Source organism: Polistes fuscatus, unplaced genomic scaffold (assembly GCF_010416935.1).
Source record: "Polistes fuscatus isolate 324 unplaced genomic scaffold, CU_Pfus_HIC Scaffold19, whole genome shotgun sequence".
Taxonomy (NCBI): Eukaryota; Metazoa; Arthropoda; class Insecta; order Hymenoptera; family Vespidae; genus Polistes; species Polistes fuscatus.
The window spans coordinates 1,062,294-1,082,731 of NW_025113095.1; the positions used below are offsets into that span (position 1 = coordinate 1,062,294).

Here is a 20,438-nt window from a genome sequence, read left to right on the forward strand (position 1 = left end):
TAAAATCTAATCGTTAAAGTAGAATTGCGTGCGTGTATGATGAGTGTGTAATGAGTGTGCTGTTCTAACAAACATTCTCGAACATTCAACTATCGTCTTTTTATTTCTTTTTTTTTTTTCACTTAATTTCAATATTCATTTGTTTCATCTCTTTGATTTTATATTTTAATTGAATTTTTGTATTCCATAGGCTCTCCTCCTTTGCTCTGATTTCTTCGCAACTATCCTCGTAATAAGAGAGTAGTGTGTGTATTCCGTGTATCGTAGTTTTTTTTCTTTTTTTTTTTCTTATATATTTTTCCTTTTTTTTTTTATTAATTATTATTTCTTTAATGCGTATCACTAATAAAGAAGATGTTCTAATTGCACTCTATATACATTATCGAGATATAAAAATACTAACGAGAAACATACCTATAGACAAGATCCTTCACACGATTCGCTTTCTTTAGAAGTTAACTAATCCATAGTCAAATTTGGCAGTTATATTGTCTCTAGCTATTTCCATTCTTTATTTATTGTTGCTTGCGTTATATTATTATTCCACGTCACGATCGGCACGTACCTTCTCACAACGGGACACGCAAAACGGTAACCGTTAGAAATCGTATAAACGATCTCGCAACACGTCAGACATATTATTTTCTATACCATCTTATCCTATAAAAGAGAATCTTTATACTTCTATCTTGGAAGATATATCTCAGTCCTTAACTACCACAGAACATCATCTGTAAGCTTTTTCGCAAAAGCGTAAAATCTCACATGATCGTCCTTTTAAAATCACACAGCTTCTCTCATTGCTTCTTTTTTTCCTTTTTTTTTTTAAACACGATCAAAAGAAAAAGAATAAAAAATTATTATTATTATTATAATTATTATTATTATTATTATTATTATTATTATTATTATTGATATTATTATTATTATGCGAAAAGAAAGATCATCATCATCATCATCATCATCATTATCATCGTCATCGTCATCATCGTCATCATCGTAATCTTCATCATCATCGAGAATGATTAACTAAATTTAGCAATTTCTAATTGTATGAGTCTTAACTTTTTTTTTTTATCGATACAGACAAAATGTATATTTTTTTTATTTATGTTAATGTGTATTGAGAAGCGATAATTTAACATCTCACAGAGATGACCTCTTTCCATTTTTACTTTATTTTATATTATTTTATTTATTATTATTAATATTATTATTATTTTATCTTATGAGTTTTCTTTTTCATTAAATATCTTTTATATTATTTTCTAACCCTCGTGGTTCTTTATAAAAGAGTATCATTTTATTCTTACGATGTTGAATGAATTAATATATAGTATGATTCTAGCTTCATATACTATCGCATTATCGTTATGCAATGACAATAGTGTAGATCAGGAACCATACTTCCTGGCAAACAACATTTTGATCAATCAGCTAGATCCACGCAATAATGTTACATACTCGTGTATCATATGTGTTCGTAGATGTTAACTGCGTCGTTAAAAAAGAAACAGAAAAATATATTTTAACAATGAAACGATAGAGAACAAATACATAAAAGAGAAATTCGATAAAACGGAAAGAGTGTATCACCGTTAGGCGTTATTATTACTTTTCGTAATAAGCATAATAATCTCTATTAACAGAAATGCATAGTATATATATATATTTGTATATATTATATATACATATATTTGTATATATTATATAATATAAATTTTCTTTTCCTTTTTATCTTTCTTTTAAAAAACAAAATAAAAGAAGAGAAAAATACAAAACTGAAAATATAAGAAAAATGTAAGTATTGCACAATGATGGTAAAAAAATTCTTCTACTATTTTTTAACAACAAAGTAGAAGGAAAAGAAAAGAAAACATTACTATACATGCAGAATGATGAAATCTTCAAAATCGCTTATAAAAAAAAAAGAAGAATTAGATTAGAAACGAAGAAACAAAAATAATAATAATAGAAATAATAATACTTGAAATATTTGTAGTAACATCAATGTGTTCCGCAGTTATATCGCATGGGAATTCCGTTTAAACACATCATCATCGCGCGCGCATGCATACAAAACAAACACAAACATGCACGAGTTTGATAGGTACGAATACGATAAAGGTGGGTGCGCGCGCGCGAGCTCTTGCGTGCGCACACATACATACTAAATCTTTTCACATTCCTAAAAATGGAGTGTAAAGTTTATAAACGTGTGAGTATGCTATCGCGTATGTTAACGTTATATCACTGACGTTAATATAATAGCCTAAAATACGTCATAACGAATAATAAAAATTTGCATCTTCTCTCTCGTTCTATTTTTTTGTTTGCTTGTTTGTCTGTTTTGTTTTAAACGTATTTGGAAGAGAGAAATTGGCGGAACAGCAATGAGCGAAATGTATCGGAGTTATTAACACTTAGTTTCTAATGACGCTCTTTGAACTTTATCAGAGCACTCTATGACCAGTTTCTCTTTCACTTCGGAATAACTAGCAGAGCCTTCGGCCGAGGACGTTTGCTGACCGACCTCTCCTAAAGACAATACCTCCGTGCTAGTGGGTGAATAACTAAGCGTCGTAGCTTCGCTAGTCAGTGAAGTTACACAGCTGTCGTCCACACTTTTACTACGTGGTGCACATTTAGTCTTTAAAAATTGTTGTATATTCAATGACAAACTCCCCTGCATCGACGTTCTTTCGTCAACGTTCTTCGGCAAATTATTTTCCGTTGGTTGTACGTCCATTCGCGATGGACTTCTCGATCTTGGTACATGCAAGGGACTATCAGAATTCGCCCCTAAATCGTTAGATAATATCTTCGAACTAGCTGCGAGCCTACTAGCACATGGAGAGTATTTTGACGAGCTTATGGTGATCTTATCAGGTTCTACAGTCAACGACGATCTACCGAGATTTCTTAAAGGATGAAAATTTCCACTCCAAAGAAACTTTTTCGTAGTAGACTCGCAATGATACTTAACACTGCGATTACGTTCCTCCTTATCGTCGACGATCTTCTTCCCTTTCGTAATACCCTCCACGATCGAAGTACGTAGGCGTGGTTTACGATTTGATTCTACGCCATTGTAATAAAACTGGGACAAGGGATTCTTTTTGTCCGATTTGACATTACTATGAGCAGTAGTAGTATCCTTTAAATCGTTACTTCCTTTCTTAGCACCTGCAGAAGCATTTGAAAATGAGGGAATTGGTTTTAATTTTCCATCCACATACTTGTAATATTTCGACAAGCTTGCTAACTTTTTGGTAGATAGGCCAGTATTATTTGTTCTAACATCGTGACAACTATTAGCACTCTCCAATTCGGCTTTACCTTGTTCATTTTCCACTGTACTGGTAGAATAACTTTTCTGCATCGGATTCTTTAAATTGGCATCTACGTTCAGTTTCTTAACATGTCCATCCAAACACGGATCCACATTCTTAGAGCGGTTTTTCTTTGAGATCTGTTTAAAATAAATTTCTTGGCTGTCGGCCAAAGAAGCAAAAGGTAATTTACGGGCGAGGACCACATCGTCCACAGAAGTAAAAGATGACTCTTTATCACAGGGGAGGACAGGAGCCTTCTCCCCTGTGGGAGGTGACTGCTAGACAAGTTTTTCTGTCAGAGAACTAGTTGAAATCGAGCTGATGGTATTTGAATCATTCGCAGTACTGCGACTCTGACTGCTAACCTGAGTATCTCCACCTCCCTGCCCCCCCTGACTCTGGGAGAGGCTTAGTCGCCGTCAGTTTACCAATTCTATGCTTACAAATTGCTTCAGTCGTTCATAATATTGGTTGTAAAGTTCTACGTCATTGTGACCGGCTCCCTACAAGAAAAAGAAAACATTAGGAGTGCATCTTATGCGAAGAGAAGCATTCTCTTATTCTTATAACAAATTTATTCGATGCACAAAATACATACATCGATCCACAATGGTTCCACAGCTCTCGGACACCTCTCATAGATAGCTTGTCCATGACTGAAATCTATAACGTCATCTGAAGTACCATGAATAACCAAAACCGGTGATGTTACTTTGGGTACCTTATCTATACTGTAATCAATAAAATTAGAAGTATGAATTTAGACCAAAGTAGATAGATATAGTTAAGAAAAGATAAGTAATCTTAAAATAATGATAACTCAGAGAGAACGCAATGCGTTATGACAATTTCAATCGCAAGAAAAACACATTGTATTCTCATTGTGTTTTTCAAGGAAAAGTATTTTTATTTCTTTTTGCATAAATACAAAGGTTAATCTTTGATTCGACACGCATGCGATATACGTGGAAAAAAAGTTAATACCAATTAGCGAGTTGCGATAAGGAACGAGCGATTTATAGGTTTTCATGACGCGGGTAAACCAAACTTTTGTTGCTTCCTAAAGCGTATACGCGAAAATGTTGAATAATTGGATTTTAAAAGAACGTCATAATGCGAGGCTCATAATACAGGCTTTTTTCGTGTATCGTTGTTACAGCCAGTAAAAAGCACGTGTATGTCAACATAGATCTATGTTTCTATCTCTCTCTCAATCTGTCTATCCATCTATCTATCTCCGTTTCTCTCTCTCTCTCTCTCTCTCCTTATGTATTATATTTCTGTCGCACGCGCATGTCGTCTGGACGTATCATATCGAAATGAAAGCTAGTACATAGAAATATATTTTTTTTGTGGTAAACGTATGACTATTACAGATTAGTTGCGGGAGTACGCGGACACGTAAGAAAGATGCGTCATCGTTGAGATGTAGAACGTGTCTTGTAAACGAGAATGATAGAGAGAGAAAGAGAAAGAGAGAAAGAGAGAGAGACAGATACACAGAGATATAGAGAGACAAGGATAGAGGTACAAGTGAAAAGAGAGAAAAGAAAAGAAAGTAAAAAGGAGAAAAAGAAAGTAGAAAATCTTACTTGGCAAAGGCGTCGAAGAACCAAGTTCTCTTAGTACTTCCAAATGCAACACGCATGCCGGACATGAGCGGCGAATGCAGAACGACCGCGCCAACCTCGTATCTTGTAGCAAGATCGACGGTGGGCACGGTTCCGATACTTTGACCATAGAGAATAATATTTTCCGGGCTGATACCGTATCGAGTTCTTAGAGCATGCCAGGCAGCGTTTATATCGGCATAAAGGTTCTTCTCCGATGGTTTACCATTAGATAATCCGTATCCCGAATAATCGTAACTGAATATATTGCAATTAATCCTTGATCCTAATCCAAGATAGACGCTAGACATCTGGCCAAGATCTACGGCGTTTCCGTGGGAGAATAATAAAGTGAATCGTGCCGTTGCCGAACAACGTACGAACACGCATGCTATACGATTTCCCCGAGACGTCCTCGCGTAAAAACCTTCAACGGATTCCAGTTCTCTCTCGTTGTATTGCCACTCGGCGCGTTCCGATAAAGATATCGTAAACTTCGAGGAACCCTCGTCCTCGATGAACGTGTACGTCGGTTCCGGAGGTAGGAACGCTAGCTTAGCGGCGATTCTTGATGGGCAGGGCGGACAGCAAAACAGGCAACACAATTCACTGAAGTTGAAGTTGTTCATCGTTATTTAATCGCGATAAGAAAGGAGAGAGAGAGAGAGTAGTGTTTCTTTTCGTTTCTTTCTTTCTTTTCTTCTTTCTTTCTTTCTTTTCTTTTCTTTTTCTTTTCTTCTCTTTTTCCTTTCTTTCTTTCTTTATTTTTTTTCTGTATTTTTCTTAATCACACGCGAAAGCACCCTCTATCCGCGTATCCTCGGACGAGCTTCCGCATCGGGAAAACACACGTCGTCGATTACTTTTCTCTCTCTCTCTCTCTCTCTCTCTTTCTCACTTTCAACGTACACATACACACAAACACGTACACGATTATTACTCACTCACACTCTTTCTTTCTTTCTTTCTTTCTTTCTTTATATTTTCTCTCGTCTAACCGGACACACGCACCCGAATTCTTAGCGCGCACTACCGTTTTCGCGCCTACTCGCTCGAACGCACCGTCATTTTATTATCTCCAGATTTATACTCCCTCTCTTTATTCTCTCTCTTTCTTCGTTCACGCACGTTCTCTCTCTCTCTCTCTCTCTCTTTCCCTCTATCTATCTCTCTATCTCTGTCTTTCTCGTGTTCTCCTTACGACGCGCACGTTACCAGTCTCTCTCTTTCTCTCGCAACGATGATGCGGCCATGACACGCTCGCGAAACGAACGACTTTTGCCCTCCTGCTGCCCTTTCTCTTTCTTTCTCTCTCTCTCTCTCTCTCACTATTATTTCACGACCGCGTTTCTTCTCTTGCTTGTCGTTCACTCTCTCACTCTCTTTTTCTTTATGTACCTTTATGTACCTTTCTCTACCTCTCTCTCTCCCCCCTTTATCAATCTCGCGCGCGCAACTTCTCCTACTCTCTAATAACACCTCTACCTCCTCTTTCTCTCATGGTAATCCCCCCTCCAACCCGACACCCACTCAACGTGCCGCACTTTCATTGTCTCTCTCTCTCTCTTTATCCTTCTCTATCTCTATCCCCCTTTCTCCCTCTTTCCTCTCTTTGAGAGCAAAGCGCTCGTCGCTCTGTGAAGAAACAAAACCTCCTATCGCTCCAGACGATCTCTCTTTTCCTTTACCACCTCCCTTCCACCCCCTTTTTTGTAAAGGCACAATCGACGCTACGCGAAAGAGTATAATGCGAAAACCCTTTCTAGAGTTGATGTTGTATACGGCGCATATAACACTTGCGCACCTGTAGTTATCCCTTACGATTGTTGCCAACTTTAACGAGATCGAGATCAATTTGTTTCCAAGTTTCGACGCATCGTTGAATCTTCGTTAATCTCTTACGAATATACGAAACCCTTTTATCAGTAAGATTGTAAGAAAGAAAAAACCGCGAATGATCTAACCCCAACATAATCGTTTTCTCATCCGCCAATCAGAGAGGAGAAAATGATATCGAAATATCGAAATATCGAGATATCGATATATCGAGATTTCGCGATTTATCGCAGAGAGCGCCACGAACGATTAGTTTGATTTTTCTATAATTAATTTGTATTGTTATTTATTATTAATCTTTGATGATTCGTGCAATTAAATAAAATACATTTTAAATAGTATTTGGGGAAGTACGAGAAATGAATCTAGTTAATTTAGTTAGAAGAAATTAATCGAACCAATGAAATTTCATCGTCTTTTGTTTTCTCTATCTGCGTTAAGAAAGAGTGGATAAGCGACAAGGTTTGTGATTGGTTAAAAATATTTCATGGTGGTTTACCTTGCTCTAGGATAAAATAAATCCAGTTGATAAATACACAGTGGACGTTGAAGGTTTTAGTAGAAAATCGATGAAATCCAGGTGTCGTTAAAGTTCGTCTACTTTCATGATATCGCGTAACCATTGGCACTCGCTATAGAATTTGGCCGATGGCGGCTGTCAACTGGTGGGTCTCTGCTTTTCGAACAGGGGTTCCTAGTCAAATATCAGAATATTCAACGATCCCTTCTCTTGGAAACTTTATTGGATTAGAAATATTTATTGGAGTAACTCTTATTTGCACGTTAACGAGTAAAGAAATAATGGGGTAAGTGAATACGGTGAGAACTCGCGCCGCCTCTCAAGGGTGTGTAATGTGTCTCTACATACGAAAATCAATTTTGACGTCGTACATTCGGATTAATTGTTGTCGATTTATTAATCAGTCGACTCTCTATCAATCTATATAAAATAGGTCATTCTGGTTAAATCTCATCCACCATATTTCGTAGCGCTAACTTGATCACTGATACGCATTAAATGACGACTTGTACATACGAAAATGGACTGTACGAGAATAACCTTTCTTATTTTTCCTCTTCTTTTTTTTTCAGTGTGGCCTTTATCTAACTCTCTAGCGGGCTAGCCAAATTTGATATACATGACCTCTTCCCGTAAAAAATAGAAAAAAAATAAAAAAGCAATTGTTTATTTTGTAGAGCAGCCTTATCGTAAAAAAAAAAAAAAAATAAACTGACTTTCTTAGAAAAAGTCATGTAAAAGTTTTGTATGATATAAACAATAACACGCACACACTGTGTCATTTCTTTTTTTCTTTTTTTACTATATTTTATTCAACAACCAATAAGCTCTCCCCATTTTACCAATTTCTTATTTGTTGTTCGTTATTATCTTAATATCTCTTTTTATATCACAAATTATTTATTATTAATATCTTCTTATCGATTTTAAAATTATAATGCATATATACATATACATATATATATAATATATATCTATATATATCTACACATATATATATTTATGATGATAAATGTGTGATATATCTTTTTTTCTTTTCAGATGAACCATATAATGCGATTATGTTTCTATTTATTCGCATGAATAGGCATGCACATTCTTACATAGTTAACTAATTTTTAATTTTTGTTGTGCTAAATATTATAATTTTATTGTTAATTATAAAATAGAATCATTAATAGCAAAATTGTTATTTTGATTCCTCGATGCTTGTTTGCATTTAAATTGTACAAACTGCATGTATTGTTTGTAGCAATCGCAAAATCTATATCAGAAATATAGTTATCTTTTGTAAGAGAATTCTTAACGATATGATTTTATTTTACACTTATTTCCTGAACTTCCTCCGGAATGATATCGAACCTGTTCAAATTTAAACTGGATCTTCTACTTTTCTCAATTTGTCAAAACACATTTATTTTCTTATTTCTAACCAAACAATAACTGTTTTATCTTCTTGCACAATGGAACATCTGCACAAACAGCAACAAGAACTGCTTTGAAAGAAAAACTTAGCGATGTGAAAATTCCAAATGAAGATACATATTTATTATTACTGTTGATCCAAATTGGGATATGCGTACACACATGGATCTTATAAATATTATTTATATTCTAACCTTCCATTATTAATTGCAGCGAACAACCAATTTTCTCGTGCAAGGCGCACGTATTTCATATCGATCCTAAAACTAAACGTTCATGGGTATCTGCCTCGACAGCTGCAGTTTCTGTCTCTTTTTTTTATGATTCGACTAGAAGCCTTTATAGAATAATATCTGTAGAAGGATCTAAGGTGATTCTTGTTTTCAATTTAGCGTGCAAAAGTGTAGTATCTTTTATGAAAAAATTATACGTATTCTTTTTTAACTCTATACTTTTAGGCAGTAATAAACAGCACTATTACACCAAACATGACATTTACAAAAACCTCACAAAAATTTGGTCAATGGTCTGATGTCAGGGCTAATACTGTATATGGTTTAGGATTCTCCTCTGAAGCAGAGTTAGGCAAGGTTTGTATTACGTCTGTCTACAAAACTTTTATTCTTTTAAACATTTCATGAATACGCTTGGTTCAACTTTACTTTGACAGTTTATTGAAAAATTTCATGAAGTGAAAGAAGCAACTAAATTAGCCAATGCTAAGCTACAGTCAAACAGCTCGTCGGTCACGCCAGCCACTAGTGCAAATGTTAGTCCAATTACATCGAGATCAGGGATGCCTTCTTCGGAGCAGGATCTTATAGATCCACCAAATTCTTCGATGATCAACTCTAATGTGTCAGCATCGAATAATCCTAATCCAAATGCAAACATGATCTCTGCTCAAAACAGTGTATCTTTGGTAAGCAGCAGTCCCTTACCTGGCAGTTGTCAAAATAAAACGGACGATGAATTGAAAAATGCAGTCCATTCAAGATCACAAAGTGTTTCTCAGCAGAATACAGAAAGCCCACAGCACCAAGGGAAATCAACCCAACTTGGTTCGACGCAAGCAGGACAGTCGGCAGAGATGCAGCTGAAATATGAAAATGACAGGTTGAAGCTTGCTTTAGCTCAAAGTTCTGCTAATGCCAAAAAATGGGAGGTATGTTTGTAGCACAATATGCTCCTACATGCTCAATACTAATTCTGGTTACATCAGAGCATGCATATGCACAGGATAAAAGAATAATAGGAATGTAAATACATTTAAATAAATGCAATTTTCCATCATTTTTATAATGTGGCATGTATTACAGGTTGAATTGGCTACTCTTAAAACAAACAACGCTAGATTAACAAGCGCGCTCCAAGAATCAACAGCTAATGTGGATGAGTGGAAGAGACAATTGCAGTTATATAAAGAAGAAAATGCCAGGGTAAAAACAAAATATGCAGAGTTGGAAGCTGGAAAAATAGCAGAAGGGAATAGTGAAGCATTGAGGCTAAGAGTGGAGGCACTGGAAAGTGAATTAAGAAGTCGAAATGATGAAGTAAAGGCTCTTACTATGGCTGCAAAAAATAAAGATTTTGTGGTATGTAATGTAATAATATTTTTGACAACAATTCATTTCATTGATATTATTTAATATTTCATTTTTCAGGCTCTTCAAAAAGAGAATACCGAATTGCGTGATATGTTAAACGTTGTCCAAGAACAATTAGAACTTGCTTTATGTGCGAATAAAGTTCAGAAACAAAACTTGGAAACTTTGAATTCCAGATTAGCTGGATTTATACAAGACTTGGTAACCGTGCATCGAGAAATTACGAATACCTTGCAAACTTAAGTTTGTTTGTAGAATACCTAAGAGCACTGTTCTTAGGACTTTTGTATCTACGGTATAAGAGAAATGTGCGAATGAATGACATAAAAATGATACAAAGGGTGAAGTTCCAAAGGGGAGAATATGCGGTGAATAAGATTTTTTTTAACATTAGGACAAGATGAAAGACATTGTCTCGAATTATAAACGGTTTGACAACAAGCGAATGGCTTGCTTTTTAGATATTTATTTCGAGCTTAGTTAGCGAAAAGCATCATCTTTTTGATGTTACTTATTATTGTTGTTACTGCTCTATGACTATTCTAATTGTACATAAAAACATTTCTTCTAACTCTTCTTACTAATCATATTTACATGTATGCATACGTACTGTATGCATACTTGAATGTTTTCTTCTTTTTTATATATATACATAAATATTTGTTTGTTTTAAACAAGCATAAACTGAAGATGCTTGAATTTGATAAAGATATTATTATACTTGATGTTTCTCTCGAATATTAGTTAGTGTATCTTAACGGGATATGCCATTTTGTTATTTATTATTCAACCGTGTCGTTAAATTAAATTAAAAACGTTTCTCTCTAAATCCCACCCCTTTTTCCATAAAGTGGTGTATGTAATGATCTGTGCTTTAAACTAATTGTTACTAACACGACATCACCACGTGAATCACTCGAATTCTATCATACTATTACATTTCGACAACACCTCCCAACTATCAGCATCCAATTGATTAATGACGAGCATTATTACAAACACTAGATTGTTACTATTGCTATGATCACTGTCATTACCATTGTTACAACTACCTTCCAAATACTAATATCTCCTATTGCTGTTATTAATACTGCTATAATTACTACTGCTTCTATTATTATTACTATTAATATTGGTAAGATTGCATTACTTACTTGGAGATAATATTTACTATATTTAAAAATATAAAACATATCAAGAAGTGTATCGACTGACATGTTACATGTTGTGCATTGTCTCTTTTTGGAACTTGTGCCCTTTGAAACAGTAACAAAAAAAAATACAGTTACCCATGGACACGACTTATGAAACATGCACAATTAACATTAGTACTATTTAGTCATGATCCATTATGTAGCATAGCTATTTAATTCTATTATAAATTATATCCATATTGTTCTATTGTATAGAAATTTGCTTTAAAACATTCGCGAGTGAATCTCAAGTGCTCAGGAGTCTCATTGATTCAAGAGATACGCGATGCCATTTATAATCAAACATAAAATGCACTACTGGGTATAACGCATTATAGTATTCTCTTTTATAACGCACAATTTTGATTATTTTTGCTATTAATTTGTAACAAATATTTTTATTTATTTAATTCTTGTTATTTTCTAGTTTTTTTTGTTTTTTAGTTTTTAGTTTTTATCTGAATTTTTGATATATTGCCATAGAACAAATTTTATTTAACATTGTTTAAGAAAAGCATTTTTGAGAAAAGGTATTTCCTATTTTTATTTCTTTAACATCGTGATAGAAATAAGTAGCATTGCATTTCATCATTCAAAGAGGTATCGTCCTAAAGGAAATACTATAATTACTATGTTGCTCAGTCCAGGTTTTTGTTCAAAGCGTAGTAATCGCATAGTACAGATGTATAAGATTAACAAATAATTCGCACAAGAGAGAGAGAGAGAGAGAGATATCTGGACAAGAGTTTGAACGTGGCGAGGTGACATCTTCGAGATTATTTGAAGTAGCGAATTAAATAAAGGAAAACTGCGAAAACACTTTGTATTCTATTGGCAGTATGTATGTATGTACGTAAAACTGTTACAAAGATGAATTTTCAGTCCGAGGAATTGGAAACAAAAGCCTCGCTTGCCATATGTAATCTTAATAAAACATTTTCAGACGGCATTCTAAAGTTTTTTCTAATATTTCTAATATTATTCTTTTATTGTTTCAAATTTAAATAATTGCATTATTGTAATTTTTAAATAAATGAATAAAATTTTTTTATACTAATTGATAAAAGAATTAAAAACAATAAATATTTAATATTGTTAACAGACTCATTTGCCAAATATAATTTTAATTAAACATTTGAAGACATCATTTGAGTTTATATCATTTTTTTATTCTAATTGGTGTGAATAAAAACAATGTGTAATTTTTAAAAAAAGTCATTATTCTCTATCTCATTTGTATATAATCGAATTTTTAGCGCGTAAAATCTCGAACTTAATCGAATGAGAAGAAACGTGCTATAGGTCTGACTCACAGTGAAATTGAAATGGTCTGAAGTTAGCAAACGGAATGAACAATCAGCGTCTTTTAGTACAGAGAATTCGCATAGATTCAAGTCGTAAAAATTTGTACAGCGTGTGTCGTGTTTACAATAGCGTAGTGTAAAAGAGATAATAAGGCAAGAGATGTGAGTAAATATTAGTATTTGCAAAGGACTTAATGCCAATAATTTTTGGCAGTTAAGAATCTTTGTTAAATATAGATTTGTCGAGCTCAAGTCCTATTTAACGTATATTTATCGGCGGCGTTTATATAAAATCACCCTTCAAAATCCCGGTATCAAGCTAATTCAAGTTTTTTATGGACATATACAGTTGAAAAAACATATACCAATAGTCTCTGATAAATTATACTTCGGAGATTCGAATGAATCATTTATTTACATTACTCTCATAGATGTAGTATAACCTCAAATGTCACATAGGTTTGAATCTTACTCACGTTCTATTACGATTTTCTCGTGATATCTGTTTCGAAAGTGTTTTAGAATCTAAATTCTAATATTCCTCAATCAAGGAACACGTATATACGAACATTACAGGTGAAAAAATGGTAGTGCTTAGCAGCTTCCTAGCACCACAGGAAGGCATCCGTCATGAAGAACCAAACACCACTGTATACGTTAACTCTAGGGAGGTGGGAAAAGGCACTCTCTATATTACAGAAAGGTATTCAAATTCATTTACTATTGATATACATCTTCCTAATGTAAATTTACATCGACAGTGTACTATCCTGGATAGACAGCGACACACAACAAGGGTTTTCTCTCAATTATCAGCATATTTCCGTACATGCTATCTCCCAAGATAAACAAATTCATCCTAGGCAATGTTTATACATTATGGTGGAAGATTTTTCAGGTACGTTTTAATAAAAATTAAAAGTTATACTCTAAACGTATATATGCGTCATTTGTATGTGAAGAGTTAAAAAATAGTATAATAAAAAGAAGGCGCATCATTAAAATTGATTCGTTCGCAGATGTGCAATTGTCACCATCCACTGAAAATGATTCAGAGAATGAAGACGACGAAGGAGATACGCCTACGACTGAGATGAGTTTTGTACCTGATGATACGACTAATCTGGAAGCAATATTTGAAGCAATGAATCAATGTCAAGCTCTTAATCCAGATCCACAAGATAGTTTTTCTGATGGTAATCGATATCTATGAAATATTATGCTTTCTTGGTTTATTGGTACATTACGTAATATATTTCAAATGTGTATGTTTCAAGATGAAGAAGATATTTATGAAGATGCAGAAGAAGATGATTTTGATATTGAGTATTATGAAGTTGGTGCTGGTGATGCTCCTTACATATTACCAACTGGTAAACTATTTAATATTTGACAATATTGTTATGAATTTCTCTAAACATTTTATTAATTATTTATTTTCTATAGAACAAATAGGAGGAGGTAATCATCAAAATGGTACTGAAGCAGATGAACCAATGGATATTGAAGCAGGTCAGTTTGAAGATGCGGAAGAGGATCCATAAATTGAAATTATAAAAATATATGCTGATGTGCATTTAGTATTACTTTATATGATTATCAATTTCATATATTTCGGTAGATATGTAATATCTATTATTGCAAGCTATAAGACAAAACTGCGTCGAACGAAAAAGCACCTAACATTTATTTATATTCATTTTGTACATGGTGATAATTTCTTAGGTAAAAAATAAATAGGACTACATTAAATATAATTGATCATTCTTTTGTATGCACAGATAGTTAAATTTTAAGGTTTATTTATAATGAAAAAGACGCATTTTGCACATCGACAATTTTTATAGAAATATTTATTTGTGCATAAGAGTTCTTAGCCATGATGTGCACATTATATGAAATATTAGAAAATAAGATTAATCGTAAGTAATACATGGAAGTATTTGGAGAAGTATTATTTCAAATGTATTAGAATTTGACACACTCGACTGTAATAGTTTCTAACATGATGACATTTTTCATGCAATCTTATACCCATTCATAATTTATTCAATAATACTACTCTTAAAGCTATTAACAAAATCAAGGAAAGACAAATCTATTTAAACAATAGATATCTTATCTTTAATTAAAAATAAAAGAACAATTGCACTGTTTCACATCGATCGAAATTCCAAAGAATGAGATTACACGGCACTCGCAAAGTTCGAAATCATTATTTTTCAGAATAGTAGAAAACTTTGTACAAATTTACCGAATTTTTTTTGGTCCAAATATAAGATCAGCATCGGGTGCACCTTTAGGATGATTATATTTTTGTCGTCGTTCTCTATTTAAATTAACCGTTACTGGTCGTGTGCCTTGATTAATAGTTTCTTGATAATCTTCCTCTTCTTGTCTCTCTGTTATATTAAGAGTTAATCTTTTTACACGTTCCTTCTCCTCTTTTTGTTCTTGTTCGCGATTTCTAAGATTCATAGCTAATTCTGAGGATACTGGTACAGCTAAATTTTTATATTGCTGTTTATTACCTTTTCTAAGCATAAGCGTGAAATCCACCATAGAATTGTCAGATGATTGTACTTGCAATTGTTCGTATGTTTTTTTTGTACTTTTAATATGCAGTGGTACAGATATATCAACTTGTTGTGGTTTAACAGCATCGCGCATTCTATCCTGTATATTATCAGATACCATTTTGTCAAGCGCAGAAAGAAAATCATCGTCTTCTGGGCAGGTCATTTTTTTGGGACCTGCTGGTAGAGCAGCATTTAATTCTGTACCATCCATTATAACTCCTTCAGTAGCACCTTCCGATAAGCTTTGTTCTCCTTGAGTATTTTCTTGAGTTCCTGCATCTCTTTCTGCTTCTGCTGTCCAATCTTCTTCGGATTGTGCTTCTGAACAGTCTTCGGATTCTTCAAAATGTAAATCTCCTATTCCTTTTGCATCGCCACCTCCGTTTCCAGGTGTCATAGGTAAATCTTCATCTCCTTCTATGATTACACTCATTTCAGAATCTCCTTCATTGTGCTCAACTTCTTCTGCGGTTGTTGTACTTCCTAATGATGGATACAATATGTTCCTTAATTCTTCAACAGCACATTGAGCTTCTTTATAGCTGTTAAAAAGTGGCATTTTTGGCCTGAGCATGGTCAATGTATCTCGATACATATAATCTATTCCTACTGGAAAAGGATTTTCAGGAGTCCATACAGGATCTGTATACTTGAACCAATAATAATTTTGAAAGAATATCAAAAAGTAATCGAGCTTTTTCTTACTCGAACCTCCACTAAAGTATTGTCCACAGGTTTCTAGAAGTGTACATACCAATCTAATTCTAAATAAGTGTTCGGGTGGATCAAGAATACTTGGAATGGAATGATCCATGTTGACACCAAATGTGATTAATAGATATAAAGTTCTAAAAATATCACCACTCTCGACCATACGATAATTATACAATTCTCCAAGATACTTAACCATGGCAATACGACGTTGATTGAATTTAGGTAAATTAATTTCCATACACAGTCTTATGTCTTCTAATACACCATCTACCACGTGAGGACCTATTGTTTCATAATGAGCTACTAATCCAGCTAATAAACTTCCAACACATCGAATATTTAAATATTTTACATTGTACGCAGCAGTAAGACATTTTATAGCATACGATGATACACTTTCATCCTCCCAGTCTAACTTGCGCATCCATTTAAGTACCTTATCTGTATTTGTTTTAGAAAGATCTTGATATAGAAGTTTTCTGATGAATTCGTGGATAGGAGGTCTATCTTTTTTAGATACTCCCCCAGTTGATTCAGGAGGATTTACAAAGTAATATGCATTTTCAATTATTGTTACGTAACGGGAATCTAATGCTGTAACGGCCTTTTTACGCATCATCTGTTCTAAATAGACCTTCGTTCTTTGATGAGAGTCAGGAGAACAGAAAAGATATCTTCCACAAGTTTCCAACAAGTTGCATGCCATCTCAATGTGATGGTGAGTAAAATCATGAAGCAATACTTTAAGACAATATAATGCTTCTATTTTTGAATAAAGTTTAAATTTGACAAGTTCGCCTATATAACGTACTACTTTTATCTTTGATTCAATATTAATTTGATCCTTTTTTCTAACATGATATTTGAAATCATGTTTTAACATTAAACATAAATCATTAGCTACTTCGGGCATTACATGATATAGAATTGCAGCTAAACGAGAATAGAATGGCAATAAATCTAAACGTATCCTAGAAACGCCAAATAATGCTTTCACTAATTTCTTTTTATTATGCTTTGAATTCAAATTTATGAGAAAATCAACTGCTGCATTATCAATCATTTCGCGATTCACACAATTTGGCAAATGACTAAGAAATGCATCTAATAATATTTTATTACTTATGTTGGAAACTTGAGGTTCCTCTGTTTCTACTTCTGGTTCATCTACTTTTTCAGTCTCTTCTAATTCATCAAACGTTATGTCTTCGTCTAAAGTTTCTTCTGTAATAGGAGCATCAGATTTTGGTACTTCTTTTGGATACGATCCAGGTAAAAATACTACTAAGTCAGGTAGAACTTCATAAAATCGTCTTGTTTCATCGTCTCCCCACATATCTTCTAGAATACTATTTTCTTCTCCTTCGTTAATCATTTTTAATGTTTCTTCGGCTTCTGCCTTTATTTCTACATCTACAGGAAGTTCAGGTATTGGTTCATCTAAGGTATCGGAATAACTTTGTACCCCACTAAGAAGACGGTCATAAGATACTTGAAGAGATTCTAGTTTCTCTTTCCTTTCTGTGCTTAATTCACCTCTAGTTTGTAAAATCTTACGATTTTGTTTTTCAAATGCTTGAAGTTCTTTGTGTTCTTTCAGTAAATGCTTACACAATGAATTGTAATAATCTCGTAATAAATATCTTACATTTTGTTGCTTGTCGGGAGAAAGTAATTTGCTTTTTGGTATTGTAATATTTAATTTTTCCGATAATTCTCTTACCCTTCTGGGAACAAGGCCTGCGTAATCTTCTCCACAATGACGACAAAAGCTTAATATAATGCTCGCATTGTTGTGTTCCTCTTTATCCATGTTAATTAAAACAGTTAATACAGAACCAAGAAGCGGTAAGCCTTGCTTGTGTGTAAAAATCCCAGCATTTACAAGTTCTGCATAAAATCGTAAATCCACTCTTAGTTTACTTGGATTAGCAATTTTTTCTCCAATTTTAAAGGACAATATTCTTTGCCAGTTTTCAAAGAAGTGAGCTGAAAACTCTGCATACGTCTGATGTAAAAAACTACAAGCTTTAATTGCCGATGATATATCAGTCATTTTCAACTTAGCATCGACCAATGCGGTAGCAACTTCGCTAACATACTTTGTCAAATTTAAATTGGCCATATCTTTTAGAACTGCATCTAACTGGTTTACGCTAAAATTTTTAAGCTTCTTAACAAATGTTGTATTTCTTTTAAGACTAGAGTCCAATTTACTGAAATATGTATCTGGTGGTCTCGTGGGATTCAAATTGGCAGCCCTAATTTCTTCTTTATTCGTTAATCTTTGTTCAGTTTCTTTTACATAGTCCAGTAAAAACTGTTTGTCTTCTTCTGAGACTACATCAGGCTCAGTAGGTATCTCCATTTCTTGCCCAATATTATTATCCGTTTCAGACATATTAAGTATCTACAATTAATATAATAAAGATATTTTTTATTTTTATGTCTGAAAGAACTAATAATAAATAAAACTTTTGTTCTTTTATCAAATTTTTATGTAAAAATAAAATATAAATAAGCGTTGTTTAATTCAACCACATGTAATCTAACTTTCCATTAAAAAAATACATATCTTTGTAAAACTTACGGATTAAATATATATATTATCACACAAAAGATAAATAAAAATATAAATTGTATTAATTTTTACGTATTTTTTCAATAAAAAAGCATAAAAATATCTAAATATTTGAACTTTTATCAGTTAGCTTTATTCAGCAGGTTAACTTACGTTCGTTTACTTCGTTCCGGGGAAATGCAGAAGCGCACTCTATTGTAAATACAGTGCCTTTGAAAAATATTCCAAAGAATATAGAACTACATAGAAGCGCACAAGTCCCCTTTTTTTACCTACTCAGTTTCATTTTTGTTACTACTAGGACCACCAGAAGGCGATAGTAGGTACTTAAAGCGATGACGGTACAATATTAGGTTGTCTATATCGTCTATTGATTTCGAATCAAAAAAAAGGAAGGAACTTATGGAACAACTTTAGATTGTCCCATAAGTTCTTTCCGCGCCACTTTATGTATGACTTCCAGCTGACTATATTTGTAGTAGACATGCAGACTTATCTATTGCGTTACTATATATGACAGTATATATAGTACAGTTATATTAATATTGTAATAGAATTTTAAATAATTATAATTAATTTTTAGTGTACAAACATGTATTATGTGAATAAATGTGTGTGCCTTCAGAAATGCATTTATATATTATATTATGAGCAATAGTAGAAGAAAATAAAACAAGTAGATAATAAATCCAATGATGATCACCTGTAACAAAAAGAAAACTATATTAATATACAATCAAGTGATAAAATAGCCTGACATATAAATCGTCCAATTCACAGATGCACTTTTCAATTGAATTCTCTATTAATTTTTATCAAATCATTATTTACCGTTGCAATAAAATAGAATTCTAACGCGTGATTTTACATTTACATAAAATAAATAAAAATATATAAAGAAATAGGAAAAGTAAAAATACTAAGTTACTAACAAAAATAATATCTATTAATTATTATGAACTACTTTAAAACTGTATTCTATAGAAAAGAAAAATTGCAAATTTAAAAAAATACGATCATAGTGAAAAATCTTAAAAACGAAACAAGAAAAGAGAAATTACTGTAATATTTACCGAACGTTATTTAAGCTTTAAAATTTAATAATACAAAAATTGTAAATATTTCTGACTCTAACTAAACACATATGCATCTTTTAGACGATACAGACACACATTTGGTGTCCCAAGGAGATGGAATGGTCCATCATCTCCAATTACAACTACAAATTAATGACGAGCAAAGAAAATAATATAATAAAATATAAAATATAACTAAAGAGCTATTCTCGAAAAGTTCAAACTTGGTGTTGAACCTTTGAAAATAACTCAATAGTCTATGTAGTTGCCCTCTTCAGCCACATTTAAGTGGGGGCCTCTTCGGCATAATGCCTCTTCTTTCTTCATCCCTGAAAACTGCATTGGACATTTTCAACGTGCAAGAAAGATAAGATATCTCATATCATTTTTTGCAAATTAACTTTAATTTCGTTATGATTCTAATATGGAATTATGAAAAAATTAATTTATATTTAATGTTAATTATATTCAAGCTCGTATAACCATGGATGAACTTAGAGTTCATTGCATAATATACACGAGCACAATTAATCAAACGTCCAAGCAGATAATTTCCCTCGATGACCTAATAACACGTCGCACTTTTAATATCAAATAACAAAATTCAATTGAAATTTAATAATGCAACAAAATAATGCATTTTCTTGCAATATTTTCA

At 33.1% G+C, this 20,438-nt stretch overlaps 5 protein-coding genes across 10 annotated transcripts; 2 read left to right on the top strand and 3 right to left on the bottom strand.

Moving 5' to 3' along the window:
* Window positions 1-1,972: 1,972 nt before the first annotated feature.
* Window positions 1,973-3,540, bottom strand: LOC122515884. Its single transcript, XM_043633378.1, has 3 exons — window positions 3,526-3,540; window positions 3,340-3,448; window positions 1,973-3,186 (listed from the first exon to the last, which is right to left on the bottom strand). Exons 1-3 carry the CDS (start codon window positions 3,538-3,540, stop codon window positions 2,417-2,419), a joined length of 894 nt encoding a protein of 297 aa, XP_043489313.1. The 3' UTR covers window positions 1,973-2,416.
* Window positions 3,465-5,667, bottom strand: LOC122515826 (alpha/beta hydrolase domain-containing protein 17B). The gene is made up of 3 exons (XM_043633324.1): window positions 4,928-5,667; window positions 3,934-4,066; window positions 3,465-3,838 (listed from the first exon to the last, which is right to left on the bottom strand). Exons 1-3 carry the CDS (start codon window positions 5,572-5,574, stop codon window positions 3,755-3,757), a joined length of 864 nt encoding a protein of 287 aa, XP_043489259.1. The 5' UTR covers window positions 5,575-5,667; the 3' UTR covers window positions 3,465-3,754.
* Window positions 5,668-7,313: 1,646 nt separating this feature from the next.
* LOC122515818 (homer protein homolog 2) lies at window positions 7,314-11,851 on the top strand. 2 transcript variants are annotated; one of them, XM_043633314.1, is made up of 7 exons: window positions 7,314-7,587; window positions 8,940-9,096; window positions 9,185-9,316; window positions 9,397-9,648; window positions 9,745-9,891; window positions 10,046-10,321; window positions 10,391-11,851. In XM_043633314.1, the coding sequence occupies exons 1-7, from the start codon at window positions 7,430-7,432 to the stop codon at window positions 10,574-10,576; spliced, it is 1,308 nt and encodes a 435-aa protein (XP_043489249.1). In that variant the 5' UTR covers window positions 7,314-7,429; the 3' UTR covers window positions 10,577-11,851. The 2 variants fall into 2 exon arrangements, with proteins under 2 accessions (XP_043489249.1, XP_043489247.1); XM_043633312.1 differs by having other exon boundaries at window positions 7,316-7,587; window positions 9,397-9,891.
* Window positions 11,852-12,868: 1,017 nt separating this feature from the next.
* Window positions 12,869-14,856, top strand: LOC122515829 (methylosome subunit pICln). 4 transcript variants are annotated; one of them, XM_043633328.1, is made up of 6 exons: window positions 12,869-12,992; window positions 13,345-13,533; window positions 13,592-13,728; window positions 13,850-14,026; window positions 14,108-14,203; window positions 14,277-14,856. In XM_043633328.1, exons 2-6 carry the CDS (start codon window positions 13,415-13,417, stop codon window positions 14,372-14,374), a joined length of 627 nt encoding a protein of 208 aa, XP_043489263.1. In that variant the 5' UTR covers window positions 12,869-12,992; window positions 13,345-13,414; the 3' UTR covers window positions 14,375-14,856. The 4 variants fall into 4 exon arrangements, with proteins under 4 accessions (XP_043489263.1, XP_043489262.1, XP_043489265.1 ...); XM_043633327.1 differs by having other exon boundaries at window positions 12,870-12,992; window positions 13,407-13,533; XM_043633330.1 differs by lacking the exon at window positions 12,869-12,992 and adding an exon at window positions 12,999-13,141 and having other exon boundaries at window positions 13,407-13,533.
* LOC122515805 (regulator of nonsense transcripts 2) lies at window positions 14,653-19,167 on the bottom strand. 2 transcript variants are annotated; one of them, XM_043633278.1, is made up of 2 exons: window positions 18,858-19,167; window positions 14,653-18,533 (listed from the first exon to the last, which is right to left on the bottom strand). In XM_043633278.1, the coding sequence occupies exon 2, from the start codon at window positions 18,522-18,524 to the stop codon at window positions 15,081-15,083; it is 3,444 nt and encodes a 1,147-aa protein (XP_043489213.1). In that variant the 5' UTR covers window positions 18,525-18,533; window positions 18,858-19,167; the 3' UTR covers window positions 14,653-15,080. The 2 variants fall into 2 exon arrangements, with proteins under 2 accessions (XP_043489213.1, XP_043489214.1); XM_043633279.1 differs by lacking the exon at window positions 18,858-19,167 and adding an exon at window positions 18,714-18,753.
* Window positions 19,168-20,438: the final 1,271 nt, after the last annotated feature.

What these genes read in the sequence shown, in the direction of transcription:
- LOC122515884 (XM_043633378.1), bottom strand. An exon ending in TACAGTGGAAAATGAACAAG is followed by an intron (nt 3,187 to 3,339) that starts GTAAAGCCGAAT and finishes ATGCTTCTGCAG; the next exon opens with GTGCTAAGAAAGGAAGTAAC.
- LOC122515829 (XM_043633328.1), top strand. Translation starts at nt 13,415, where the DNA reads ATGGTAGTGCTTAGCAGCTTCCTAGCACCACAGGAAGGCATCCGTCAT. An exon ending in ACAAGATAGTTTTTCTGATG is followed by an intron (nt 14,027 to 14,107) that starts GTAATCGATATC and finishes GTATGTTTCAAG; the next exon opens with ATGAAGAAGATATTTATGAA. An exon ending in TCCTTACATATTACCAACTG is followed by an intron (nt 14,204 to 14,276) that starts GTAAACTATTTA and finishes TATTTTCTATAG; the next exon opens with AACAAATAGGAGGAGGTAAT.
- LOC122515826 (XM_043633324.1), bottom strand. Translation starts at nt 5,574, where the DNA reads ATGAACAACTTCAACTTCAGTGAATTGTGTTGCCTGTTTTGCTGTCCG. An exon ending in TTCTTCGACGCCTTTGCCAA is followed by an intron (nt 4,067 to 4,927) that starts GTAAGATTTTCT and finishes TATTGATTACAG; the next exon opens with TATAGATAAGGTACCCAAAG. An exon ending in TGGAACCATTGTGGATCGAT is followed by an intron (nt 3,839 to 3,933) that starts GTATGTATTTTG and finishes TTTTTCTTGTAG; the next exon opens with GGAGCCGGTCACAATGACGT.
- LOC122515805 (XM_043633278.1), bottom strand. Translation starts at nt 18,524, where the DNA reads ATGTCTGAAACGGATAATAATATTGGGCAAGAAATGGAGATACCTACT.
- LOC122515818 (XM_043633312.1), top strand. Translation starts at nt 7,430, where the DNA reads ATGGCGGCTGTCAACTGGTGGGTCTCTGCTTTTCGAACAGGGGTTCCT. An exon ending in ACGAGTAAAGAAATAATGGG is followed by an intron (nt 7,588 to 8,939) that starts GTAAGTGAATAC and finishes TATTAATTGCAG; the next exon opens with CGAACAACCAATTTTCTCGT. An exon ending in TATCTGTAGAAGGATCTAAG is followed by an intron (nt 9,097 to 9,184) that starts GTGATTCTTGTT and finishes CTATACTTTTAG; the next exon opens with GCAGTAATAAACAGCACTAT.